At 53.4% G+C, this 26,766-nt stretch overlaps 11 protein-coding genes across 11 annotated transcripts; 6 read left to right on the plus strand and 5 right to left on the minus strand.

The window, feature by feature from the left end:
- Positions 1-98: 98 nt before the first annotated feature.
- On the minus strand, positions 99-2,307 carry BO72DRAFT_528145 (arrestin C-terminal domain-containing protein). The gene is made up of 3 exons (XM_040950155.1): positions 1,769-2,307; positions 820-1,704; positions 99-770 (listed from the first exon to the last, which is right to left on the minus strand). Exons 1-3 carry the CDS (start codon positions 1,850-1,852, stop codon positions 528-530), a joined length of 1,212 nt encoding a protein of 403 aa, XP_040800827.1. The 5' UTR covers positions 1,853-2,307; the 3' UTR covers positions 99-527.
- A 1,711-nt stretch (positions 2,308-4,018) lies between these two features.
- BO72DRAFT_121514 (putative DNA polymerase delta subunit 4) lies at positions 4,019-5,035 on the plus strand. Its single transcript, XM_040939017.1, has 3 exons — positions 4,019-4,566; positions 4,635-4,702; positions 4,787-5,035. The coding sequence occupies exons 1-3, from the start codon at positions 4,185-4,187 to the stop codon at positions 4,928-4,930; spliced, it is 594 nt and encodes a 197-aa protein (XP_040800828.1). The 5' UTR covers positions 4,019-4,184; the 3' UTR covers positions 4,931-5,035.
- Positions 5,036-5,976: 941 nt separating this feature from the next.
- On the plus strand, positions 5,977-7,203 carry BO72DRAFT_448514 (CFEM domain-containing protein). The gene is made up of 3 exons (XM_040944808.1): positions 5,977-6,275; positions 6,327-6,465; positions 6,530-7,203. The coding sequence occupies exons 1-3, from the start codon at positions 6,195-6,197 to the stop codon at positions 6,913-6,915; spliced, it is 606 nt and encodes a 201-aa protein (XP_040800829.1). The 5' UTR covers positions 5,977-6,194; the 3' UTR covers positions 6,916-7,203.
- A 760-nt stretch (positions 7,204-7,963) lies between these two features.
- Positions 7,964-9,457, minus strand: BO72DRAFT_121543 (uncharacterized protein). Its single transcript, XM_040939019.1, has 3 exons — positions 9,446-9,457; positions 8,815-9,376; positions 7,964-8,715 (listed from the first exon to the last, which is right to left on the minus strand). The coding sequence occupies exons 2-3, from the start codon at positions 9,278-9,280 to the stop codon at positions 8,117-8,119; spliced, it is 1,065 nt and encodes a 354-aa protein (XP_040800830.1). The 5' UTR covers positions 9,281-9,376; positions 9,446-9,457; the 3' UTR covers positions 7,964-8,116.
- A 516-nt stretch (positions 9,458-9,973) lies between these two features.
- Positions 9,974-13,143, minus strand: BO72DRAFT_121541 (putative ubiquitin-protein ligase (Asi3)). Its single transcript, XM_040939018.1, has 2 exons — positions 12,620-13,143; positions 9,974-12,553 (listed from the first exon to the last, which is right to left on the minus strand). Exons 1-2 carry the CDS (start codon positions 13,058-13,060, stop codon positions 10,100-10,102), a joined length of 2,895 nt encoding a protein of 964 aa, XP_040800831.1. The 5' UTR covers positions 13,061-13,143; the 3' UTR covers positions 9,974-10,099.
- Positions 13,144-14,004: 861 nt separating this feature from the next.
- On the plus strand, positions 14,005-17,174 carry BO72DRAFT_430006 (putative sterol glucosyltransferase). Its single transcript, XM_040943090.1, has 7 exons — positions 14,005-14,189; positions 14,259-14,955; positions 15,010-15,167; positions 15,225-15,588; positions 15,647-15,997; positions 16,082-16,716; positions 16,790-17,174. Exons 1-7 carry the CDS (start codon positions 14,063-14,065, stop codon positions 16,990-16,992), a joined length of 2,535 nt encoding a protein of 844 aa, XP_040800832.1. The 5' UTR covers positions 14,005-14,062; the 3' UTR covers positions 16,993-17,174.
- Positions 17,175-17,277: 103 nt separating this feature from the next.
- On the plus strand, positions 17,278-19,631 carry BO72DRAFT_528151 (acid sphingomyelinase; the record flags this gene model as incomplete). The annotated part of the gene is made up of 4 exons (XM_040950156.1): positions 17,278-17,677; positions 17,743-17,829; positions 17,880-18,157; positions 18,227-19,631. The coding sequence occupies exons 1-4, from the start codon at positions 17,543-17,545 to the stop codon at positions 19,629-19,631; spliced, it is 1,905 nt and encodes a 634-aa protein (XP_040800833.1). The 5' UTR covers positions 17,278-17,542.
- A 282-nt stretch (positions 19,632-19,913) lies between these two features.
- On the minus strand, positions 19,914-21,103 carry BO72DRAFT_528152 (uncharacterized protein; the record flags this gene model as incomplete). The annotated part of the gene is made up of 2 exons (XM_040950157.1): positions 19,914-20,967; positions 21,021-21,103. The coding sequence occupies 2 exons, from the start codon at positions 21,101-21,103 to the stop codon at positions 19,914-19,916; spliced, it is 1,137 nt and encodes a 378-aa protein (XP_040800834.1).
- Positions 21,104-21,896: 793 nt separating this feature from the next.
- Positions 21,897-23,760, plus strand: BO72DRAFT_378836 (putative carboxylesterase; the record flags this gene model as incomplete). Its single annotated transcript, XM_040941330.1, has 5 exons — positions 21,897-22,060; positions 22,124-22,402; positions 22,454-22,629; positions 22,686-23,047; positions 23,206-23,760. The coding sequence occupies 5 exons, from the start codon at positions 21,897-21,899 to the stop codon at positions 23,758-23,760; spliced, it is 1,536 nt and encodes a 511-aa protein (XP_040800835.1).
- BO72DRAFT_448517 (uncharacterized protein) lies at positions 23,733-24,859 on the minus strand. The gene is made up of 3 exons (XM_040944809.1): positions 24,717-24,859; positions 24,024-24,650; positions 23,733-23,968 (listed from the first exon to the last, which is right to left on the minus strand). Exons 1-3 carry the CDS (start codon positions 24,807-24,809, stop codon positions 23,864-23,866), a joined length of 825 nt encoding a protein of 274 aa, XP_040800836.1. The 5' UTR covers positions 24,810-24,859; the 3' UTR covers positions 23,733-23,863.
- A 148-nt stretch (positions 24,860-25,007) lies between these two features.
- BO72DRAFT_477793 (haloacid dehalogenase superfamily protein) lies at positions 25,008-26,360 on the plus strand. Its single transcript, XM_040947462.1, has 3 exons — positions 25,008-25,120; positions 25,183-25,342; positions 25,437-26,360. Exons 1-3 carry the CDS (start codon positions 25,101-25,103, stop codon positions 26,169-26,171), a joined length of 915 nt encoding a protein of 304 aa, XP_040800837.1. The 5' UTR covers positions 25,008-25,100; the 3' UTR covers positions 26,172-26,360.
- The last annotated feature ends 406 nt before the right edge of the window (positions 26,361-26,766 follow it).

Genomic DNA, 26,766 nt, shown 5'->3' on the forward strand with positions numbered 1-26,766 from the left:
TGGTTCGAGTAACAGAGCCTCGACTATTTATTTGCATGGACGCATTGCACTGCGATCGCATGTCTTGTTTCTTAGGACATTAGCAAGCCTCTTCAGATACATCTTACATATTATATTGAGCTTACACCACTATATGAGACTGTGGGAGGGAACGCGAAAGAAACAAGGACGGAATCCTCTCTACCACCAACCCCTGGCAAAGCGAAGCAAAGTCAACCTGAACACCCTGTTTTGTCCTGGCCAATTGCGAATGAATCCACACTGCGACCATGATATTTATGCAACAAGAACTCCGTCGCCCATGCATTCGTAATACGTGTCCATGCTCTGTGCAGAAGTTGCAGGCATGCTGAAACGAAGAGAAGGAAGAATTAAAAGGAAAAGTCGTGAGATGCTGTCCTTGACCACTTGGCGTGGCAGTGGTGCTTTTGTGGTCGGCACTGGAGCAGGAACGGCTGTCGACAACCTGAATGCTCGATCAGCTGTGACAGGGCCGGTGTACGGTAGGTGCCCGCGTTATGATTCGCTCAGTCGATCAGAGGTTTGTGTTTGCCTCCAACTATGGCCACCCCAAGATGGCGGAGAGCATTTGGGTCGTTAGGCCGTACAATTGAGGGCAGAGGCAGCATCGGGTTGTCCGGGTTCACATGAACGGCATCCCGAGCTGCCTGTTCTATAGCCTCCATCTCCTCTTTGCATCCTGCATGGTCGAGCGGGCAAACAACGATCGGCTGTCGGATGGTAATATCCCTTGCAGATGCCAGGTGGGCCTGTTCAAAATTAGCAGAGTTCAATCGTCCCAGTGCGGAATGACTATACCTTGACAGTCAAATAGTACTCGATTTTGTAGAGGCTCCCGGTTGTGGTAAACCCGCTCACTGCGTATGTAGGAAACCCCGGTCTACTTCTGGGGAGTATCCCCTCAGAGTCCCGCATATCCTTGGCGGGAAATACCAAGCCGAGATTCGTCAAAAAGCCAGAAGGGGGTAGTTTGACGCCGATCGGTTCTGTCCTTTTGGTCAAGGTCTTGACCTTGCGCTGTGGCTCGTCGCCCTCATGGTTGTATATAATTTCCTCATCAATACCAATCGTAATCTTGTTTATAGTGACTTTTCTGGCTTTGCTAATCCAATCCGGGTTCGGTGAGAGTTTCACGTAGACGCTCACCGGATCCAAAGGCCCGTAAGACCACCGGGGCAGGGATATCCCCAATGTGACCAAATGATCCGACACTCGCTCGGCGGACTCGGGGCGATTGTACATTCCAAACGTCGATAGGGTGTCGTACCGTGCCATTGGAACGGGGAACGAGTATTTCCGCTGTTCTGAGGGCCCTTGTTGAACCGCCACTACGATCTCATAATATGTCTCAGCAGTGCGACTGGGAAGTTGTAGACTTGCCGGAGGAACGCGCCTCGAGGCATCTGCTCCGCCCCGCCCAAAAGGAATGAAGAGCACGAAAGGCAAGTCCATGGAGATGACCTCTTCGGACTCTCGACCGGCCGGGCAGCGGAAAAGAAGCATCTCCTTGCCCACGATATCGGTAATCTCCTTCCGGGGTGGCGCAAGGTGCTTCTTGGTCACGGAATCCGCCGAGGGATGAATGGTCTCGCGACGATGAAGGGATATTGTAACGAGGGATACACTGACGGGGAGTGAAATGCCAGTGCTGGGCCTGATCTCGACTTTACCTTCAATACGTGGCTGGTATAGGGTCAGCGACTAGGTTGCGTACTGGGCAACAAAAATCAACCAGGGTTCAGCTCACCATTGTGGCAGAGATGCCAGGATATCCGATCAAGAAATTGCCATTTGGCGGGCCCGACACTCGCACGAAGGCGGGCTTGCTCATAGCGCTGCACCCGCACCACCATGGGCACGCGGCGGTTGAGAGGGATGCGCTCGGGGGTTGCTGCGGTGTATATAGGACCTCGAAGTCTCAAAATAAATTGACCCCTGCATAGAGATCAAATCCGGCAACCGATCCTGGTTGATTGCGCTGCACCGGAAAGGTCCTCGAGGGGCGCAGATGCGGTATCCCGTTCTCGTTGCTATGCAGGACTAGCTCGGGCCTGAGTGCGGACAAGGCTGGACAAGGGCGGGTTTGCTGTTCGAGACCGCAGACTAGGATTGTTGCTAAGCTCCGACAAAGGGCGCACAGATCTAAAATTGTAGGAGAGTGAAACCGGGAGTGAGGCAAGGCGGCTTGGAGGGGTGATGGGGTGGGCAGGGTAATCGCGAAGGAAGCGAGAGTTGTTTACAAGCGCCGATGTGGGGAGAGGAGAAGAGGACGGATGATGATGATGCTGATGGGGGGGGGGTTTCAGTTGGAGGGTGCGGTTCAGTCGCAGCGGCGGCTAACTAACTAACACTAACACAAGACTAGCCAAATTTCCAACGGCAGCCACGGAACCACTTTGTCTGCTCTCCACCTTTTTGCTCGAGGCGCTTTTCTTCCGTCATCGATCCGCAGCGGGAATACGAGCAGCAACATGCAGCAAGGCAGCAAGCACCACACGCAATCTAACGTCCCGACTGCTGCTTGCTTATGCTTATTCACTTTCAGCACTCCAACACACATGAATTGGTCAATCTTCCAGCGACACGCGAGTAGTGGATTTCATGTTTGTTACTAGCGTCGCTCCTCACGCGAGGCTGAGACTCCAGCAGAAGCTGTACCTGAACCAGTACACTACAACTACCGGTCCGTCGGGTCAGCCTCGTCCTGGCTTACATGGGCTGAATGACAATGGATTCCTTCTACTTATTTCCGAGACAAATTTCCGAGACAAACAATCAATCCTATATTGCACCACAATGTCATGGCCTGAGGCGACCACAACAACCGAGATTGGTGGAATTCGTTGCGAACAGTCATGGTTCCTACAGCCCATTCACAAATCCGTCGCTCACACTTAAATGCCAGCTGGGAGTCATAGAGCTAACCTAAAGTAGGTTGTACTGTACTTGATACTTGGCGAGGGCCTTGCATCCCACGTGACCCTGGAAGTATATCTCACCGTTTCATGGCTGGTCGCGAGCTGGGAGTTCTTGTCAGGGATACCAAGAGTCAGCAAGCCTGTCGACCTCGAGTCCTTCATGCGGCCCCCCACGCACGACCTGCACTACAATACGGGTACGCTATAGGCAGCATTGAATTGGTAGCCACTCGAGGATCACATGTGCCAGAAGCTCACTCCCCGGCCAATCTCTCCCCCCTCTTGATGGCTTGTAGCAGACTATCAGTCGCCGCCAGTGGTGTATCTTGTCTCTGATTGCACAGAATGCGGAGGTAAACTCGGTTTAACTGATACGGCGGTGCTCACATTTGAAGGCAGAAACCGCGTAGCCTTCGTATCAGTATGACGCAAAATGTATATTCTGTTGATCTGCCCAAGACTTCAGAGGGCAAGCGTATCCACAAGCATTGCCCCGTGCCCGTTTGTGCTTCTTGACCATGTTCGGCACGAGCAATCAGATCATGTTTCAGCATTTACTGTTTGTTCTAAGTCTCGTTCAGCGACTAACCGAACTTGGTAAAGATCACGTAGAAAGTTGAGCTATTCGTGAGTTTCCGCATCACCTTGGAGAAGAGGAGCCGAAGGTCATCAGCATGGCTTCAATACAGTGTTTCAAGGACATACTGGAGACTTATTCATCTCTCAAATTGTACTAAGTCCAATAAAGTGTCCTCGAAGGTTGTTCATTGAATGCACTTTGAATGCCTGAGTTTCCAGGTGCCAGCAGCGACCCAGCATAGATAGATGCCTTGATGCTTTGATCGCAAGTACCTTGTCGACAGCACAGGGGAAAGTTGCCTGTCACTAAATATCTCGATGGAGCCCTTTAGCCCGGCAAGAATCAACTCAGATTGACTCAAGTGATTGGAACAGGAGAGAGTTGGCTCTTTGTAGTTGCTTCACGTCCAGCTTGTGAAATGTGAACGCTTGCGGAGGGCGATGTGCCAATATAACCCTTTTCGGCGAATGGCGGCGGTTGCCAGGTGCGACAAACACAATGACATCGTCCCCCCACACACTCACCTTGGATCAGACCCTTCAAGTCTTCCGACGGTCGACGCTCATCACCAGCCTCTAGTGCCTTGACGTACAGAAAACCACATCACACCAAGCGAGCATCGTCTTCTACCGTCGTAATCCATAATCTCAAGATCAATTGTCAAGATGCCTGCCGCTCGTCGTCGAGGAGGCAACACCGCCGCCACCCGCTCCGGCCAGTCAACCCTGTCTTTTGGCTCCAAATCTAGAATCACCAAGCCATCTGCGGCTCCTACGACACGCTCCCAGAAAGCAAAGGATCTCGAGCCGCTTGTTACTTCTCTTTCTGAGAAGGAGCCCGTCCAAAGTGCCTCCGAGCCAGAGGAGCTGAAAGACACTCCCACAGAATCCTCGCAGCCCCATGTGGCCGAACTCGCCGTTAGGCAACAAGCACAGACAGAGATCAAACAGCCAGTGTCAGAGGAGGACCAGAAGGCAAGCAAGCTTACGGAACGGGATTTGACCAGATATTGGAAGCAAGAAGAGGCTAAAAGGCGAGGGCCTCGGGGTAAGTAGTCCACGAAAAACTAGTCAAGTCATTGAGTTCAGTGCTGATGGGAACGTCTTTTGGAATAGTACACCAAAACGACCTCACGACGCATGAGAAAATCTTGCGACACTTTGATCTTTCCAGTCAATACGGGGTATGTGGCTACCCCTGCGCGTCGTCCCTGAGCCCTTCGCCGTTCCTTTCTCCGTTGAACCCAACAACTAACAACTCAGTGTAGCCTTGCATTGGCATCGCCCGACTCCGACGCTGGAGGCGTGCTAACACACTCAAACTCAACCCGCCAATTGAGGTTCTTGCCGTACTCTTGAAAGAGAGTGAGGATGCGAAGCAAAGAGCCTACATCGACGAGTTGTTGTCTTGAGTAAGAAACAGTTGTACATGATATGTTGGATACAGTGAGAACTTGGAGTACGGTTTGGACTTTGGAAGCGGCGTTTCGGTCATGCTACGCATACCCTTTTCATTATTTCATCACTCTGGCTCGTCAAATTGATTACATATGCCTCACTGGATTCTGGTCCTGTGACTGTCTTCCTTCTATGGTGTCTTCCATTCATAAAGGTAACGGGAATGAATGAACGGCTCCTGCCCCTTTTGCAACGCCATAGTGCCATGGTAGGTCTCAATCTCCGAAAATTCCAGTCAAATGGCTTGTGCCTTCCGGATTCCTTGGCTTGCCAGCTCCTACCCAGGGAAATTGCTCGGTGCCAATTTCGCAGCCGCGTAAGATTGTCACACAGCAGGCAGAACGTGTCACACCCACCATCTTTCTCTCAAATGACCCGTCCGTCCTGCCATCAAAGTTGAGCCGGGGTTTGTACCCCAATGGCTCAAATGGTCTCTACGCCACCGGCTTCTGCTTTTGCCTGGTTGCAGAGCCGTTGAGGTTGATGTCGATTTATAATATGACTTCTCAATAGTATATGCCCATCATATGCATTGCGGATGGCACCAGTCCACACAAATAAGAGAGAGTACTTTGAGATATTCGAAGTTATCGTGATGCTTGAGCCCGAAAGCAGTCCTACCACCATGATATAAATCCACATATCCACAAAACTTAACTATGGATTCAGTAACCACAACCCTTTCGCAAAATGCGACAGTTACACGTCACTGCCGACAAGCATATGTGGTATGTCTGCCCACGCTGATGGTTTACAGGAACGTAGGGCAGCCTAAACCAATGGGCCACAGCCTTGAAGTGCAATGGTTACGCACCTCGAAGATTGCGTTTGCTAGTACGCGTTTCTTCTCTCCAATTACCCTCTCTTGCATCACATCGGAAAGTATGTCCGCATGTCTCAAAGGGGTTGCGCTGTGCTCTCATAGGCTCCAGGTCGTGCCCTCGCCACCCGTGTGCCTTGGGGAAACACCACTGTATGTATATATAGCAATCTCAAAGGGACATGTGATGGTCTTCCCACGGCTCTGTGCGAGGTGAGCTCATTAGCTTATAAGAGCTAACGGCTGTCCCAAGGGGATTTGTCTCCGCGCCGCTGTATATCTTCAGCAGCTATCACTCGTTTGATTTCTCCTTTTCACACTCCTTTAGACTCAACAGTCAAAATTCCACCTTCATCCCGGCCTACTGTTGTCCAGCAAGATAATAACAATTGCCCAAGATGTATCACCACCGTGCATTGATCCTGCTCCTTGTTAGCGGTCTCGCCAGAGCACAGCTACCCAACCTTCCCCAATGTTCTGTACGTGACCGGCCAGGACTGTAGCGGAAGCCCAAGGCTAACGAGTCGCAGCTGAACTGCTTCATCAGCGCGTTCCAAAATGATGGATGCTCGCGCCTCCTCGACTTCGCCTGTCATTGCTCGAAGCCAGAGGTGGTGCAAGTCGTGACTCCATGCGTGCAAAAGAACTGCAATGCTGCCGATCAGAGCGGTATGGAAACCTCTCCCCTGCCTCTCATCTTTGTTGCACGGGCCACCTATTGACCACCATACAGCCGTATCGAACGAGGTTGTCCGCCAATGCTCCGCGGCTGGCCATCCCATAACCCTCCCACCCGTTGCTGGTGCCGAGACCACAACCACATCCCAGCCCCCGGCCACTGCCCCCAACACGAGCGCACACCCCACCAACACAGGCGCGATGACTCTTCCCACCATCTCCTCGGCTGTGACTCCATCCGGGCCCAAGTCCACGCCTGGAGCCTCTGGCACCGCCTCCCGCAGCTCCTCATCGATCATTCAAGCATCGTCCAGTACCCCCGGGGCTTCCTCCTCTCGGGCATCTCCCAGCACTCCTCTTGCCACGGGGGCCGGCTCTCACGCCGAGGCTAACATGGTAGGAGCCGCTCTTGCCGTCGCTGCGGCGGCTTACATTCTATAAGTGATGGGAGACAGACTTGAGCCTCACTCGTTGATGGGTGATCTTCTCAGGGGCCAGGCACGTCGATGGACTGTATGTCCAAGCAACACGATGGTTGTAATATCAAGACGAGAACGGATTATGTAAGGGGAAGATACATTGTTCTTGAAAGGTCTTCGATCGTTCAGTGTCATCCGTGTTGTCTGTTTTCTCATCCCGCTGCTTTCGCGGTGTTTTCAGGTACGATGGGAATTTGAGTTCTGTTCGCGCAGCTATGAAAGAAAATCGGCTCTAGGTAATGGGAATACATTTGTTTTGGGCTTAAGTCGGAGTGCATGAACCCTTAGGGTGTTGACGACGTTCAGTAAGGCAGTGTCCTGTCGTGTAGCTAGCGTACGTCCGTAGATAGACGAAGTATTCTGCTTCTGTTTTCCTTGGCAGAAGTGGTAAAGAGATGCCCGGATCCTGTCAGGAAAGATCACTACCGTGATCAGAAGCTGTGCTGCTCCGGACCAGGATCTCTGATGAGAGACTTGGAGGATTGCGGTGTGAGAGGAGCGAACACAAAACACCTACTAGACATTCACCTTCCTTCCGCTATATACCGCCAGTCCAGCCACAAGAGAGGCCACAGGCTGCCACCCCACACCGATAGCTGAAACACTACCTACCCACCAGGGACACCTACCGTCTTTGGGAGATATTTCAGAGAATAGGAGAGGAGCTACGGTAGAGCCACACAGCCGATTAAACCCGAGAAAAGCGAACCATCATCCTGAAGAACAAGTATCTTCAGTTCAGCATGTTGATGTCCGTATGTACTAGTACTCATCACCAGACGATTTTTGTCATGTTATGTCCAGGGCCAAAGAAAACCACAACTCCGCTAGCTAAACGCAACAAATACCACCTCTAGATCTGACCCCCTGACCCCCTGACAACCGGACGATCGATCCTCGAAAATGTACTACTGTACTGTAGGTAAATCGACCCAGACCCAAATGAACAAGATCCCCGTTCCGAAAAAAAGTCATATCACACCCAGATGACCACCTAAGCGGGGCAAAAGCCAAGCAGAAGTCAAAGAGAGAAGCACCAGATAAGTTCGACAAGCCGAGTCCAAGCCATGAACAGATATGCAACGGCAGTGCACAAACACACCAGGTAAGCAGACAAAGCTCCCCCTCCCCAAGGACGAGGACCAACTCTCCCTGTCCAAGTCTCACTTCTTCTCCTGCTTAGCAGGACCGCCCGCAGCACCAGCAGCAGCACCACCACCACCAATATCCCCGGTAGTATCAGTATCCCCGGTATCCTCCAGATCCGACCAATCGCTGAACTCCTCCCGATCCGACGAATTATCCGACTGATCGGCATCGTAGGCGCGGTCGGGGTCGTCGCGGAGCGGCTCGACGGCGAACAGGTGGGGGTGCACGGCCGCGATATCGAGGTAGGCGGCGCGGCGGGCCATGGGACGCTGGGGCAGGATGTTATCGTCGCCGCGGCGTGGGACGGGGGCGTACGCGCTAAAGAAGCTGCGGATCACCGGGCGGTCGAGGTCGGAGTCGGAACTCGAGTCGTAGGGTCGGCGGCGCACGATGGTGGCGCGGGGCGTCTTGGAGGCGGCAACGACGGTCTTCTTGCGGCGGGAACGGGGGCCGGTGGTAGAGGAGGAGGGCCCCGAGGCGCGGGCGCGGGCGCGGGCGGGAGCTGGGTACGGGGTTGCTGAGGTGGTGGCGCCGGGGACGACTTCGGGGCGGCCTAGGCGGGCGTAGGTTGTGGTGTGGCGGAAGGGGGTGTTGGGGAGGATGTGGCTGTTGTCTTTTCAGGGGGTTTAGTTTGGGGGACTTTGGTCCTTGGGGATGGGGGTCTGGGGGGCTTGTGTTTGTGTATAACACAGGGGAGAAGAGGAAGACTTACGTCCACGCTTGCACGCCTCAGTGTCGCTTGAACTGTTGCTGTGCATCCCACTGCGGACGCGATCGGAGCTCTCCTTCGTAGACCCGGACTCGTTCTCGATAGACACAGTCTCATTCAGAGATATAGTCTCGGCCATGGACATGGTCGCGTCCCCATCCTCAGAGTCGCTCGAAGTCTGGGCCTCAGAGGCCCCGGGCCCGGCGCTCTCACTGCCGGTCTGGTCCTGGTCCTCGGCCTCGTCCTCCATGTCGGTGACGGGAGGCCACAGACGCATCCGCTGGCCACGGCGCACAGGCTGCGTGTGGATGAGGGACTGCGCGCCCTCCTCTTCGGACGAGGAATAACTCGAAGACATGGTGTCGGCGTCGGAGATATAGCCGTCTGAGCCAGTGGTGGAGAAGTAGGAGGAGGTTGGAGATGGGGTGTATCCAGGGCCACGCCCGAACAGAAAGGGGAATAAACACATCGTAAATATCGTCTTGTCGCGCGATTGTAACGTGCAGTCGTGATGGTTTGTAAGGATCGGAACTGATTTCGCGTAACAAAATCACTGCCTGACAGTCTAAGGCATAAAGAACGATCGATGAGCGCGGCACGATTTCATACTTGCTTGCTTGCTGGGCTCACTTACTTGCTCAGACTGTGTCTGTGAGTGCATATCTTGGTTCTGCACGCCAGAGACGGTGAGGTGAAGCCTGAAGGCTACAGTGAAAGGTAGAGATCAAAAGGCTTACGACGAGGAGGGGAAGAAGATGAGAACAGGCTCAGGTGACAAGTTGATCGATATGAGCATACAGACAGCACCTGTATGCTCGAAAGCGGTAAGACCAAAAGAAACAAAGCCAATGGGTTCTTTCAGAACACCTCAGAGTCAGCATGGCATTTGTTGGTTGTTCTCCTACATGGTGCACACCGTAGGGCGGCATAGCGGGTTCTTGTGGACTGGAAATCATGAAAGCAGACCTTTTTCGGGTGAGTCTGATTCTATATTGCCTCTCCACCTTCAAAGGCATGTTCAGAGAATGAAGTGCTGAATGGGCGATTATATTCAGTTATCTAGCGCGTGGGAGTGAATGGTCAAGGAACCCGAAAGAATGCTTGATGCAATTCTACCATTTATTCTGGTGAGCGAAAATGAAACGACGATATCCCGAACGCCGTGGTTAAAGGCAACCTGTTATGCATATAGTAACAAAGAAGGCTCAGAAATAGGAGAGGAGAAACAGCGTCCACCAAGACAGTATTGCTGCAGACACAACTCGAGAGAAACAGACCTGGAGTGAACCTATGGCACCCACAGCCGGACAAACCCTCCAACTTCACGACGGCAAGTCACACAGCTGCCAAAGTTGTTCATCGCCAGGCTCACCCGACAATCCTCGCAGATACACAAACACCGACAGGGCCATGTTATAATAGACCGCGGGCTGGTCTGACAGATGACACACGGCGGTCCGCTGGGACCAAGGCCTGATGCTCCCGACTCCCACGTCTGTTCGTTTGATGGGGACTTGGTCAATGACTCCGATCTTTGGGAGAGGATGAGCTTCTCCAAGATTTCAGTCTCCTCGTCTGGTGTAGGTTTCCGCTTCTCGTCACCAGAGCTCTGCTGGTTTAACCGTGAGAAACGCGAGGTAAGCAGAACTTGGGCCCTGTCGCGCTCGACCTGTTGCTGGAACTGGCGACGAGTCATGATCCGACCTTCACGGCCCGCAGCAAGGTGTGCCGCCAGTATACGAGCTTCCTGTCTGCTTTCCTGGTCGCGAGGATCCAGTAAACGGGCAAAGGAGCCAAGATCAACGAGTGTTTCCTGCACAGGAGTGTCTTCGCGAGACAAACGACCAGGATACGGGTCTTCTTGTGTGGGAGTCCGGCGTCCATCCGACTCATAAGCTTCCCAGTCAGAGTCGCTGGTTGTTGCCATTGACACAACGCTGGTTGTGTCGTCCCAGTCTTCAGCAGAGGGCACATAATCAGGACTTTGATCTTGATTGCCCCATGCACCTCCAGCTCTCCACCAGTCATATAATTTCTCGTCAAGCCGTCGTTCGTCCGACTCTCCCCAACAGCTAGCATCGACGCTCTCCCGCCGACGCATCTCGGATTCCACATCAAACTCGGAGTTGGCAGGTACTTTGAGCACCCCATCCTCCGACATTATCCAGAAGTCTAGCTTCTCGAGATTGTTCTTCCTTCCCCGATGCTTCTTCTTCCGCTGACTCCGAACCAACGATTTGAGCCACTGCGGCCGCCGGTTGATACCAATCTTGCTCAGTAGCTTGTCAAAGCCATACGCGGTCCACCGGAGCAAGAAATGGAAGATGGCACGAAAGAACGCGAAAGATTGATAGCACCGAACAACGCCTCGAAATGCGCCGACACCTTCGGACTCATCGTGTGTTCTCGCGGACTGCGAGACGGTGGTCTCGATCTTCTTCTCCCGAGCATATCCGGATTCCCACTCCCACTCCGCAGTGGCTTCCATCTCAAGCTCCTGCAACTCCTCACTTTTCTGAAGGTCGCCGTATACAGAGTCACGGCCTTGCGCACCTGAGTATTTGCGTTGCATAAGCTCGATTTCAGCTAGCCTGTCCCTTTCCAGCCAAGTCATTCTTTGCGCGACTACTCCCCGTCCCTCATTCAAGAAGACTGCCTGCCTGGCGGCAGTCAAGGCTCCATAGCCGATTCTTAATGAGGTGGTGTAGAAGTCATCGTGACGGTTGAAGCGTATGCTCTGGATCTGGTTGGCACCCTGCATATTTTCATGCGCCAGCGAGAATCTCTCTTTCAAGGATAGGTTCTGAGGTGCGTCCACAGGTAGCGAGAAGGCAGTAATCACAAGAGCTAGGGCATAAATAAAGACGCAAATCAATATTCCCAGCAAGATGAAAAGATGGGGCACAAATCCAACAAGGCAGACTGTCGGTATCCTGAAGACCAGGCTTTCGGTGCCAGTTGTTGTACCACCAAATGTGCCCCATGCGATGGCAGACATGAAACAAATTCCCCAGAAAGTCGTGTTAACGAGTCGATACTGACTCTGTTTGCCGAAAACATCAAGCAGATTGGATGTCAAACTATTACAGCAAGAGATCAAAGTGATGAGCAGCAACTCTGGAGAAACGTTCATTCGCTCCAAAGCTTGCGCCTTGCTCAGTGATTGAAGAACGGACTGACCGCCTTCTCCTTTGATTTCCTTCGCAGTACTCTGCTTGGACAGACCGAAGATACCAAGGCCGAGCGACTGACTTATTGTGGATTCTGCTTCGGCAAAGGCAAGCGAATGCTCGAAGATAGACATCCCTGCCTCTGTAACAACCGACCTTCCCTGCAATGCGCAACAAAGCGTTTCCACAAAGTGACTTATACACAGCCGGAGGAAGGCCGGCCACAGGAGCCGGAAGGAACCATATGATATGTCAGAGGCGTTGACAGGGCGGCCCATGTGTACTGCACTGCAAGACTGCTCATCCGTTTCCCAAGGGAGCAGTGCTGAGCTGAAAGTATAGAGAAAGCCGCCGTTTCCGGCATAATCAAAAAACAATCGCTTGTTCGGTTTTCCGTATCGAATCAGCGAGTAGTCCGGCGATGTCTGGCATCGGAGAGCACGAAGCAGGGCATGTATTTGAGCAATGAAGAGGACGATGGGTATTATGCGCAGGGCGAATCTCCTGCTCCAGTCTAATTGGAGTCGCCGTCGCGTGGATGCGTATATGGTGATTCTATTCAGGACAAGAGACTTGAAAAGGTCAGATGAACTGAATTGCCCAGAGCGACAAGAGACCAAAAGTGATGATGTACTTACTACTGTGAAACAAGCTAGTGACCACCGGCCGGTCAGATACGAAAAGAACCCACTGAACTTTACAACGGCTTGTACAATGTCGGAGAACTGGGGGAGGCTAGAGTCAGCCTGGGCGGCAGCGTCTGCTACGCTCTCTCGAACAACTTCCGCCGCGGCCTGCGTTGCAAGAACCACCGTATCGCCTTCCGAGCCCGTAGCCGGGGCTGAACCCCAGATGTGTGTCGCCATTTCTTGGAGTCCAGCCATCCTAGCAAACTGTTTTGGTACTATTGAAAACGCAAATGTCTCTGCTTTTGAAAGACCTCGAAGAGGTAAAGAGAGGAGCTCGCGCGGTGAAGTAGACAACAGGGATGTGGCGGTGATTGGAGGAGACGTGTTTAAGGATTGCGCGGATGATGTTGCCGTTGGCACTGCTGCGGTAGCTTCTGAGAGTATCGACATAATTGAGAAGCTGAATATCCACAGCGAGACCGGACGATTCTCGGCGTGGCTCTCACGGCGGTTTGGTCAGGAGTGAGCATGCGTGAGCGGGGAAGAGTGCTTCACAGCTTACGGTGCCAAAGGGGAGGGAGGAAGGTACGTGAAACAGTAAGAGAAATCAGAAGTCATTAGATCAGCCTCACAATATCAAGAAGACGGATGACTGGCCTGGAGTCATCTTCGATTGTCACCATAGAGCATAGTAAGACCCCAGGCGATGAAATCTGGAGAATCAAGCGTAGTCTCCGGACTCCGTAATACGTACGTGGACAGCCGGCGGCATGTTGAGCCCAAGCCGCCGCCGCGGTCCAGTATCCGGCGCTAACCCAAATCAGGACAACGCACATGTCTGGAGTGACTGGACAGTCAGCACGTGCCACAGGAAATTACAGCAGGCTGGCAAGTAAGTGAGTGACAACAATCTGATAGATATTTGAATAACTTACCCATATGCATGAAATGTAGAATGTATTAGATTTGCTACTAGCGGTATCAGCACTGATCCTCACAATCGTCCATTCTATGGATGGTCTGGTATTGTCTATTCTCTCCGTGCCGCTGGCTCGCCATAGTACAGCTACAAACGACAAATTTACAGCAGAAAAACAGTGTCGAAAACATGTTTTGAATTCAAGTTGATAGCGTAGTGTAGTGATCATCATCTAGTGAATCACCCCAGTCTACTCCGTAGAAAAAAGATTGAGTATCTACTGACACTAATTAGCACTCCACAATTCATCAATTGGGCTGCCTTATACAAACTATTTTCTATACCCCACAGTGGCTAGTCCAGAGGGGCATCCCATACGAATACGAGGCGAGCTTCGACCATAGACCCTTTTTTAGTATGCAAACCTTGTTGATGACCCCAGCTCGGTTCCAACTACAAGTACTTCTATTTCCACAAGAACTGAGAGAAAATGAGCATCTTTCCACGGATCCTCACTTTCGAGACCTGCAAACATGTCAAAGCCCACCAAAGAGGACTTAAAAAACACGAGGACACCTGACGGACATGGTCTGCCCCCGTATTCTCTCTATCCAGATGGCGTCGACAACAATCTGGCCAATGAGATAGGGGATGTTCAGGGTGAGTCTTTGCCAGCAGGACCATTACTTCCTCATATACTCGTTTGACATGAGACTTATCTTGACCAAGCCGATGGACGCATCGATGTCGATCTCGACTCCGTCTTCGCCAAAACCCTCGCTCAAATCATCGAAGCTCAGCAAGAGGACATCCACAATCCGCCACCAGACTACTTCGACGAGCATTCAAGGCAGCCTGAACCGGTGAGCTGCGACATTCAACTCAACATTGTGATCCAAATAGTAGGTAGCCGCGGAGATGTTCAGCCGTTCATCGCGTTGGGAAATGAATTGCAGAGATACGGACATCGCGTCCGCATTGCCACTCATGATGTGTTTAGAACCTTTGTGACGGAGCACGGGCTGGAATTCTTTCCCATTGGGGGCAATCCGGCAGAACTGATGGCATTTATGGTTAAGAATCCCGGATTGATCCCGCAAATGAAGAGCCTGCGTGCTGGCGAGGTGCAGAAGAAGAGGGCTATGGTGGCTGAGATGCTCGACGGCTGCTGGAGATCATGTATCGAGGACGACCCAGTCACACAGGTACCATTTGTGGCCGACGCCATTATTGCCAACCCGCCCAGCTTCGCCCATATACATTGTGCACAAGCTTTGAGTATTCCGGTTCATCTGATGTTCACCATGCCGTGGAGCAGCACGAGGGCTTTCCCGCATCCTCTTGCCAACCTTCGTGCTTCAGAAATGAACCCCACGACTGCGAATTGGGTGTCATATGGAGTTGTAGAATGGCTGACCTGGCAAGGGTACGTGTTCTGAGAGAAAGTGGCTGAGATTCCGGCTAATAGTGCTCATTGTAGATTAGGGGACGTGATCAATCGATGGCGAGCAGGTATCGACTTGGATCCCATCCCACTGTCGGAGGGACCCAACCTTGCAGAGACCTTGAAGATACCTTTCACATACTGCTGGTCCCCAGCACTAGTACCTAAACCACGAGACTGGCCGAGTCACATTGGTACGTATGACGGTCGGATGCAGTATACGCAGAACGAATTAATAACACTCGGTACAGATATATGTGGATTCTTCTTCAGAGATACACCATCATACAGCCCCCCCAGGGAACTATTCGATTTCCTGCAGTCAGGCCCAGCTCCCATCTATATCGGTTTCGGCAGTATTGTCGTTGATAACCCCCAGCAATTGACGAGGACCATCCTCGACGCAGTCAGAAGTCTTGGCGTTCGTGCTATCATCTCACGTGGATGGAGTGATTTAGCAGGGGATTCGAACCAGAACATCTTCTACATTGATGATTGTCCGCATGAGTGGCTTTTTCAGCATGTTGCTGCAGTCGTACATCATGGTGGCGCGGGTACCACGGCATGTGGCCTTGCTCATGGGCGGCCAACCGCTATTGTTCCTTTCTTTGGGGAGTGAGTCAACTCCGTTAGGATCCGTCAATCTACCATCACTAACACGGTATCATCTCAGTCAACCTTTCTGGGGAAACATGGTAGCCCGTGCTGGCGCGGGTGCCAGACCCATTCCCTACTCACGCCTCGACTCGAAGAACCTGGCGGATGCCATACGACTTTGCCTCACACCGGAGGCAGCAGCAGCGGCTCAGCAAATTGCAACTAAGATGCGAGCCGAGTCTGGCGCCACTGCAGCTGTTCAATCATTCCATCGCCATCTGCCCTTAGAGCGAATGCGTTGCCATGTGTTGCCTAATCACGCTGCTGTCTGGACATGTGTCAAATCGAAACGGAAAATCTATCTATCCAAGCCAGCTGCTCAAATCCTGATTGAAAAGTCGATGATCGACGCCAAAGACATTAGAAGGTCTGCTTATGCCTTCTAACATGCCTTGTAAATTTGAAGGTGATCTGCCGAATTGCTCATATGCTGACATTATTTTCGGACTAGCCATGAAATCAACCCAATCTTCATCGAGAATCGCCGCTGGGATCCCCTCACAGGCTTGATATCCGCCTCGACAAGTACAGGGTACGACATGCTCAAGTCGAGTGGTGGGATGCTCTACAAGCCATACAAGGAATACAAGCGCAGCCGCTCTCCTAGGCCCCCTACAAACCACATGAGCAGAAGCACGTCCTCCGTTACGAGCTCCACAGCATCAGTTGCACACCTAAGCGTCGACGAAACCAGCTATCGTGTTTCCAGAAAGAGCGGGGAAAGCAGGGAGATGCAACCAAGTTCGTTGGCCACCGCAGGCAATGTAGCGGGTGCAACCTTGAAGGAATTTGGCAAGTTTACCGGCTCTTACTTCAAAGGCGTGGTGGTGGACATCCCGCATGCCGCAGCAGAAGGGTTCCGCCAGATCCCCCGGCTCTATGGAGAAGAACCGAAGAATTATGGCACAGTAAAAGATTGGAAATCAGGCGCTGTGATGGGTGGCCGAAATTTTGTGGATGGGATGGCAGATGGGTTCACGGGGTTCTTCACACAGCCCATCAAGGGAGCCAAAGAAGAAGGGGTACTGGGCGCTATGAAAGGGTTTGCTAAAGGTACTATCGGACTGGCGACAAAGGTTCCTTCTGGTAAGTTGCTCGCGCGCACGCTCTGATTACCCACTCGTACGATGGGGGAAAAGCTGACACGTTCTGGGCGTAGCTGGAATCGGACTGGTGGCATATCCATTCCATGGCATTGCCAAAACGGTCGAAGGACTCGCCAAGTCGAAAACCAAAAAGCTCATCGTCAATGCTCGTCTTCGAGATGGTCTGTATATCGTACAACAGGCTCAATTGACGCCGGAGCAAGAGGCGGAGGTGGTCCATAAATTTCAGGCTCTTGCGCGCGCGATGGTGGACTGAGGCCGATGCAGTTTTATTTCACACCTATAGCATTTTGATCATATATGCCATCTCGCGACACAAGTCAGGATTGTGGTAGTGGAAGAGCTTGTGTATGACCTTCATCATCCGACAACAGGCTAAAGACTTCAAGCTCCGTTCAAGAGAATATTGATGTTCTAGCCCAAGGAGGAAGTCATCACCCGATTTGTGGTAGAAGCGAGTATCTTCAGCCGGGTATTGCTCTTCCGTATCCTAGCGCCCCGGCAAATAAATTAATCTCAATATCTTCAACTCCCTTCCGAACCGCTCTTGCCCAATCATTCTCACGAATGTCTCGGCATGCTCGCTACTCTCAAAGCTTCATTTCACTCTTCACTCCACTCTGCTCGCCAACAAGGGTCAATCATTGCCCAATGCAAGAGAACGTGCCTGAACCGAGGATATCGAGGAGAATACAACTTGTGAACGCGCTCAATGCATGGGTTACTCCAATCGATTTGGTAGTTATAAAGGCTAGGTAAAGCCTCTCGCTCTCTGGGCAAAGTCAAGCTTCATCCTCCCGTGCACCATGAAGATCTCTCAACTGCTTTGCTTTGCGGGTCTGCTTGGCGCCTCTGTCGCGTCAAGTGGACTGAATAAAAGATCAACAGTGAGCGATATTTTAACAGATATCGAGGACGCTACGACATGTGCTGCGTGTGAGGTGAGCAAGCTTTTATCAGCATTACTTTCTGGTGGTCCGAAACATTAGGCTGATCTGGCTCCAAGGCCTTGCTGGTTGTTCTCCAAGCGCTTGCTCACTTGGGCAACGATGACTTTGTGGATGTCATCACTGAGGTTTGTATCTTGGCTAAGGTAGGCGAGCCTCCCATCGTCATCCGATGAACTCTACTGATAGAGATCAGGTGGACGACGACGATGTTTGCGAGGGTGCAATCTCGCGCGAAGGACCTATTCTGGCTCACGATCTTCGTAACATGGACGTCCCTTCCAAGACGGCAGTTCTCTTTTGTACTACCATCTTTGGCCTCTGTGACTATCCGGCTGTGGCCGAATACAATGTCGAATTTCCTTCTGCTAAGCCAGCGAACGCGTCTCGGCCTGCTTCAAGTGGAGAGACCCCTCTGCAAATCGTCCACATCAGTGATATCCACGTTGATCTTTCTTATGAAACTGGTGCAAAGTATGTCCTTTAACCCCACGCCTCCTACCTCTTCACCCGACATTTATGCTGACCTTAATCTGGTTTTAGCTACAACTGTACCAAAAATATCTGCTGCCGCCCGTATACCGCTTCGGATGAGCCTGGATCGACGGACTATCCTGCAGGGGAGTATGGAAACCACAACTGCGACGCTCCTCTCACTTTGGAGGAAAGCATGTACGCAGCTATTCAAGAATTGGTCCCGGACGCCTCTTTCACGATCTTCACGGGTGACGTCGTCGAAGGCGCTGTGTGGCTGGTCAACGAGACTGAGGTAACCAATGATCTCAACGACGCCTACAAGACCCGAATGCCCAACTACCTCAACCTCGTCTACGGCGTCACCGGTAACCACGACACTGCGCCTGTAAATTCCTTCCCAACTTCGGACATCGACACTACAATCTCCAGTCAGTGGGCCTACGACACCCTGTCAGCCGATTGGAGCCAGTGGATTGGATCTACCGCTGCCAGCACCGCGGACGACTATGGCTCCTACTCGGTCAAATACTCCGGTGGCAACCTCCGCATCATCTCCTTCAACACCAACTTCTACTACAAGGAGAACTTCTGGCTCTACGAGCAGACCATGCTGACCGACCCGAACGGCCAGCTCGCCTGGCTAGTCAGCGAACTGGCCGCGGCCGAGACGGCCGGAGAGCGCGTGTGGTTGATGGGCCACATGCCGATGGGCTCGGGCGACACCTTCCACGACGGCTCCAACTACTTCGACCAGATCATCCAGCGCTACGAGGCGACCATCGCCGCCGTCTTCTATGGTCACACCCACAAGGACGAGTTCGAGATCGCCTACTCGAACTACACCGACCAGACCGCCGCCACCGCGACCATGATGTCGTACATTGCGCCCGCGTTGACCCCGACCTCCGGCAACCCGACCTTCCGCGTCTACTCGGTCGATCCGGTCACGTTCGGCGTCCTCGACTTCACCGTCTACATCGCCAACATGTCCAGCCCCAGTTACCAGGAGAAGCCCGTCTGGGAGAAATACTACGCCGTCAAGGAAACCTACGGCGCCCTCCTCGACCCGCCCGTCACCGACAGTGCCGCCGAGCTCACCCCGGCGTTCTGGCACAACGTCACCGCGCTCTTCGAGAGCGACGACGCCGTCTTCCAGGACTACTACGCCCGCAAGAGCCGCGGCTGGGACGTCTCCTCGTGCACCGGCGACTGCAAGACCGACGAGATCTGCCAGCTGCGCGCCGCCGAGGCGCAGTACAACTGCGTCGAAATTACGCCCGGGATCAGCTTCAAGCGGAAGCGAGACACAAGCTCCAGCTCGTCGGCCGCGCAGGAGAGCCCGTGCGGTGAGTCGGTTGTCGGGAATATTTTCTCGAACTTCGACGGCGCGGTCGAGGCGTTGATCCAGGCTGCGCAGGCGAAGCTGGGGTCGAGCTTCATGAATACCACTGTTAACTCGACAGTCGTGTAGTGTGCTATGGCCATTTGGATCAGACTAACCATTACGCAAGTGATTAACGTGTCTATGGCTGACCAAATCAAGATGATAATGGCATGGTAAGTCATATATAGCAGTAGTTTGATTATCTTTCATTTCACTCGAACTCCTTCTGTTTGTATACATCGGTACAATTTACGTCAATTCAAGGTCCAAAGTTCTATATTTTAGCTATTGCTGCCTGTCATCGCGAACTATACTAAACGGATAACTTCCTGCATGTCCCAATCGTTGCCCAATTCTACTCACTACAGCTTAGGGACTTCCCGGGACTTCTGTTCTGTCGGAGCTCGTTGGCGACATTGGGGTTTTATCAATCTCCACCATTTCTTTATGCTCGACGTGGGGAACGTCATGTTCTAGCTCACTAGAACCTTTCGAGCGATGATATGTCCACGCATGACCCGTGAGCAACTCCAAGTCTCGCGCGATAGCGCCCTCCTCATCCGCCCAAGCAATACGCTGTTTCCATGCATAGTCACTCTCGCGGGAGCTCCGATTCACACAGGATCTGAGGTCGACTAGAAACACTCGATAAAAGGGGGCGCTGCTCTCGTCGTCATCCTCATCCGGGTCCGTGATATAGCACACGTCAAAGTCCTTCAGACTGAGCCGATCCGTCCGCACGCCCCAATCCTGAATCGTCCGCACTATGTGCAGGACATCGTCGCAGGCGGTACCCCAGAGCCTCTCCGGCAACTTCTCACACAGATCGCAGAACGCGCACCCGTGAAGAATCTGCTGCAGATACCCATGACACGTGCCTGTCTTGGTGAATCCCGCGTCGTCCACGCTGACCTCCCACGTCGCCAAGACGCCGCCGTAGAATCGCGGGATGATCTTGCCCTCCAGCAGACGCAGGCGGTGCCAGACGGCCAATTCGTTCGCCAGGCTCCGCTGCACGAGCCCCTCGAGGTAGATCTCCTTGTGCGCGGGCGCCCAGCTCAGGTGCTGGAAGCGCGGGTTCTCGTTCTGCGAGAGGAGGTCCACGGCGATGTGGCTTTCCTGCTGGCAGAGGTATTCGTGGTAGTCCCGCTCGACCGCCGCCGCCCAGTGCGCGGCGTCGGTCTTCCGGCGGCCCAGCCTCTGGGTCCGGGCCTCGCCCGCGCAGCGTCGGTCGAACAGCTTCAGAAACATCGGCGAGGTCATCTTCCCCAGCGGCGGGTCCACCTCGATCAGCAGCACACAGGCCATCTGGTTCTCGACTCCGTACACGTCGAGGACTCTGGCGTGCATGGTGGTGACCTGGTCGGCGCGGGGGCTCGTGGGGTGGAGTTTGATCTCTTGGCCTACATGATAAGGCAATTCGCTTGGCGGGGTCAGTTGTTTGTTTCTGGTGAGTTAGGAAGAGTGGATGCTTACCTTGGCTCGGCGGGATCCGCGGGGATGTCGGGGTCAACCTTGGTTGGTGTGGGTTCCCTCTGGGTCGGGGTGTTGCTTGACATTGACATCGAATAGAGTGTTTCGGTAGACTGGCTTGATATAAGCAAGGAGTGATGGTTGATAAGAATAGGTCAATGAGGCGGGGTGTGATTTATTGAGGTCTTTGTTGGTCATTGCAGGTGTCTTTCTTCTGGTTGTTGATAAGTTTACTGTTCCTGGGTTGAATTGCAGCGGAGGAAGTTGCGACCTGGGTTGGAGTGGTGGCTGGATTCGTAATTTGGTGGTATCTTTTCCACAGATCAGTCAAGCGTCTATCTACTGCTTCAACAATCCCAAATTTGTATGAGTAAAGTGGTGTCTACGAGCGAGGTGGTCCTGTAAGCAAAAGGGCTTCTCTAAGATAGTTTCTATAAGTAATGTGATCTCTGCAAGAATCTTATACAAATATGTTCAATTCATATATTGAATAAGCAAAGTAGTTTGAGCAAGTCAAGTAGGCCTTCTAGTATAAGCAAACATCATAAATAATGACAAACTACTTGAGAGACCAATTGGGATAGGTGAAAGTCTTGTAACCCCTTCGAACAAAAACTGTCAATCACTCGAGAACCCAGCACATACGCGCTCCGCGACAACCCGGGGACATTCTCACGTGGAAACTGCAATCTAAAGAACGATAACAACTGCCTGCCTCACCCTCCACCACAACTGCCGCGGATGCAATGCCAGACCCACCGAGATTGCGGGGCCTGTACGGCCTGGGGGATTTCCGTGCGGGGGGTTTCTTTACTTCAGACAGACTTGCGGCCTTCGCCAGACTCACTCATTGCATCTCCCCAGCGTCACCCTTCCACCATGACGATCCTTCTAACGCAGAACCTGGGCAAGATCCGCGGGCGCGATAGTAACAAAGTGACCCAATTCCTAGGCATCAAGTATGCCACGCTTAGTGATAGACTTGCAGACGCCCAACTCATTGAAACTCGCGACGGGGAGGTGCTCGACGCGACCAAAGATGGGTAAGTCATCTCAAGCCAATGGCTTGATTTGTGCAGCGGACTGACCAGCAATGAATGCTCAAGCCCGACGACACTGTCCCCGTCGTTCGGATGCGACCTAGAGCTCAGCATCGTTCAGCATACCCTGCCCAAGAAGCCTCTTCCCCAATCCGACGTCGACTGCCTGAACTTGAACATTGCGACTCCAAGCGACACCACGACCGATGCTCGTCTGCCGGTCTTCGTTTTCATCCACGGCGGCGGGCTGTTCATTGGGGCCAATTCCTGGCCGCAGTTTGATCTCGAGCGACTGGTTGCGCTGTCTGTGTCGAACGGGCTGCCTATTGTCGCAGTGTCCATCAAGTATGTTGTTAGCTGGTCAGTGGGCAGAAGCGTGTGTGCTAACTGGCAAAGCTATCGACTGGGCATGTTCGGGTTCATGACCTCAGAAGAGCTGAGGAACGCCGGCTACAAAGCGAACAATGGCCTGCGAGACCAGCGGGTCGCTCTGGAGTGGGTGCGCCGGCACATCGGTGACTTTGGCGGGGATCCGGACAATATCACTCTTGCTGGGATGAGCGCCGGCGCTGGTATGTACTGTACTTGACGTTTGGGTGGTGTTGGCAGAGTTGACTGAGTGTCGCAGCATCGGTCGCCTGTCATCTTGAGTCGGAAACGCCTCTTTTCAAACGAGCTATCTTGATGAGCGGGAATCGTTTCTTCTCGCCTAGCCTACCCTACGAGAGTCATGAGCAAAGCTATAAACAAGCAATGGCAGCATTGGGCTTGGCGGGTGCCTCACCAGAGGAACGCATTGAGGCCTTGCTGAAGTCTCCTGGCGAGGACTTGGTCGCGAAGGTCCCTCCGTCCATAACTCCGACATTTGCAGTGGATGGAGATCTGGTTCCGTCCGCAATAACTTACTCACAGCTGGCGGATAAAACCAACCACATCCCCAAAGGCAAGGACTGGTGCCAGGACTTGATGGTTGGCGATGCCCAGATTGATGTACGTGACAATCTTAATCCAGTCCGATGTTGCCCATGCTGAACCGACAGGCCAATATCATCCACGCTATTAGGTCTGATCTCAAGAACAGATGCGCCGAGCGTTTCTTCGGATGTCTTACAACCGTCCTTGCCACGCAACCAGAAGTCGCAGAACAGATCTCGGTCAGGTACGGCATAACTCAGGACTTAGATGACGAGGATGCGTTTCTTGCGATCCTCGAGTTCTTGAATGACGTTTGGATGTTCGCCCCTTCATTGGCATCTGCAAAAGGCTGGAAGGGACGCGCATTTGTCTACTACTTTAACGAAGGCAACCCATGGGATGGCGCTTGGAAAGGCCGAGCTGGGCACATTCTAGACCTTGCTTACCTCTTCCAGAACTTCCGTGAGTTTATGTCGCCTGCACAGCAAAAAGTGAGCTCTGCAATTGCAGAAGACTTTTTCAAGTTCTGCCATGGCATCCAGCCGTGGCCCCCAGTTGTTGGTGGAGACCTTGAGGGCGGGTTTACTGCTCGAGTCTATGGCCCCAGCTCTCAAGAGCCTGCGACCCAGCAAGTCCAGCGACCTTTCGGTGGGAAAAGCCAACGTCGATTCACAATCTTCGACCTCGGTGACAAGGTCTCTCTTGATGATCTTTCGAGAATCGCTACCATGTTCACTGCAGGACAGTATTTGAACGACCGCCGCTGTAAACAGCCCCTTAACACATAAAATTATACCTCATCCTAAAAAATAACTCTATTGCTTTCGCTCGAAAAATGCATCCCAACTCCACATGCGTAGTGTCATTATTTACCGCCCACTCAGGGAGATGTCAACCAGACTGGAAGTTCATGCTGTACCCGCCGGTCTTGGGGTCCTGGACAAACTTGAAATTCTCCGTGGAGAGACCAAAGGGCTTCAGGATCCCATTTCCCAGCTGAATCACTCCAATTAGTACACACATGGAACAAGGCCAACGGGCGCCGACTTACATCTTTCAGCTTGCCCATCATCTCGGCCATATCCTTCTCGCGGGCCTGGGCGATCCGGACCGGCAGCTCCCGCAACCCCTTCTGCACCACGCGCCTGTCGTCCGGGGGGAGGTTATCCATGGCCGCCAGCGCCTTGTAGTCCTCCTCGGCGCCTTGCAGGTTGGCCCAGCCGCCCAGCTGCATCCGGGCGCGCGCGCGGCGCATCAGCGCCTTCGCGCGGATCCGCAGCACGTCGCGCTTCGTCTGGTCCCGCTGCTGCAGCCGCTGGAGCTGGGCCTCCTCTGCCTCCTGGTCGTCCCCGGTGATCTCGACGACTGCTTCCTCCGTCGCTGTTCCGGGACTATTGCCTTCCCGACTCGTTACCTCCGTGCTTGTACTCGTCGTTGGGGGAAGCACTTTGTCCAGCCGGTCGAGACACGCCGTCGCCGCGTCCACGGAGGCCTTCCAGTCCTCCAGCTTCAGGTAGCAGGCGGCCATGTTGCTGCGCAGCACGGCGACTTCGTAGTCGAGGTAGTTGGGGCAGGAGGCCAGGGCGCGGTCGTAGCAGGTGATGGCTTCGTCGTAGCTGGCGGCTGTGAAGAGCTGGTTGGCTTCGGCTTTGAGGGAGCGGGATTCTTCGAGGAGTTTCTAGGATTCAAGTCTGTTAGGACTGGGTGTGATGGTGGTGGTGGTGGTGGTGGTAGCTATACTTACCGTCTCCTCGTCGGCGGGGAAGCGGGCGTCGTGGAAGACGTCCTCTTCGTCCTCGCTGTCGCTGGCACTTGCCCTCTTCTCGTCTTTTGACATTTTGAGGACGGTGCAGAGCTGAGCAGGGGTTCTCCCGATTCCAATCCTCGAGCAAGCTTGAGCTTGGAGATGGGCGGTCCCGCGGCGGCGGTCGGCCGGCGGGGCTGAGACCAGCAGTGCCAGCCTGAGGCACCAACGCTTCCTTCCCCCCGCTATCGATAGCCGATATCGAATTAATTGTCGCAAGTGCGGAGAAATCGACTGTCCACCTCAACTCAACTCCATTCCTTTGACTGCTGCCTTGTGACTTTCAGCATTGCTTTTGGGGAAACCAGCACACTCCCGTCCACCATGTCTGCATCCACCCCTGAGTAAGTCAGCTATCACACTGCCGTAATCCCTCCGACCAATTGGACTGACTGGCGATGTGAAGATTACCCCGCGTGCGGGCATGTCTCTTCGACATGGACGGCCTTCTCATCGACTCGGAGGACATCTACACCGAGATCACCAACACGGTGCTGCAGGAGTACGGCAAACCGTTACTTCCGTGGTCGATCAAGGCCCAGCTGCAGGGCCGTCCTGCCCCGGAGGTAAGCCCCCCCTTGTCCTATCCCCCTTTCCCCTACCCCCAAAAAACAACAACAAACAAAACTAACCCCCATGCCCACCATCCACCCCCAAAAGGCAGGCCGGATCTTCCACGACTGGGCGCAACTCCCGATCACGCAAGACGAATACATCGCCAAAATCACCGCGCTGCAACTCGCGCGCTTCCCCACCACAAAGCCGCTGCCCGGCGTAAAACACCTGCTGGAGACGCTGGTCGCCACGCAATCCACCGCATCCCCCGTCCACATCGCGCTGGCCACCTCCTCGCACGCCCGAAACTTTCACCTCAAGTCCTCCCACCTGGGCCAGTTGTTCGCCGCCTTCCCGGAGCACCAGCGCGTCCTGGGCGATGATCCGCGCATCGGGCGGGGGCGCGGGAAGCCCCTTCCGGATATCTATCTGCTCGCGCTGGAGACGATCAATGCCGGGTTGCGGGCCCGCGGGGAGAGGGAAATCACGCCCGCCGAGTGTTTGGTGTTTGAGGATGCGGTGCCCGGCGTCGAGGCCGGGCGGCGCGCGGGGATGCAGGTGGTTTGGGTGCCGCATCCGGGGCTGCTCGAGGCGTATGCCGGGCGCGAGGAGGAGGTGTTGGCGGGGTTGACCGGGGAGCATAAGGAGGAGGAGAAGGGTGAGGCCGAGAAGGAGGCCCAGGAGTTGGTCGCGGAGCGCGAGGGCCAGCGCCAGGATAATGGGAATGGCACGCCGGGAAAGTTGGGCGATGGGTGGGGCGTCTTGCTGTCCTCGTTGGAGGATTTTCCCTACGAGCGGTTTGGGATCGTGCCTGCTTCTGCTCCTGGTGCTACTCTGTAGATTCTTGGGTGTTGTTCTAGCGAGTCGGATTCTGGTCGGATCTTAGCTGAAGAGCTAGAACCAGGGCCAGGGTCAGATCTACGCAGCTGCGCGGGGAGTGGGGTTTATCGGCTTTGCATTGAAGAATAATTGCATCAAAAACGAAAAAAAATAATAACAACAAAAGGTATCTCTGCAATTTCAATTTGGGAGCAGGAAGGAAAACACGAGCGAAAAAAAAAACAAAAAAAAAAAACAAAAAAAAACCGTACTTTCGTACCGGAAAGGCTTGTCATCTGTACATCGCTGCCGATGGGCCTTGCATCATACACACAAACCCCTTGGCGCCATCCTCGTAGCGATCGTTCTTGTATTCAGGAAACCTTTACAATCTGGGTCTCGTCGCGGGTTTGTGTCCAAGACACAAAAGATAGAAAATTAGAGTAAAAATCACATTCAAACGGAGCACCTATCATTCCTCGTTCTCAAGAAGGCCCGTCCGTCCCATGGTGGATGGGTAGTCTTGAGCCAAACTTGCAGCTCCCACGGTTCAAGACTCTCCCCTCCCATCCACCATGGGACGAACAGGCCTGCCTGTTTACAAAAGCAAAGAAGC

This window comes from Aspergillus fijiensis (genome assembly GCF_003184825.1).
Source record: "Aspergillus fijiensis CBS 313.89 unplaced genomic scaffold BO72scaffold_26, whole genome shotgun sequence".
Taxonomy (NCBI): domain Eukaryota; kingdom Fungi; phylum Ascomycota; class Eurotiomycetes; order Eurotiales; family Aspergillaceae; genus Aspergillus; species Aspergillus fijiensis.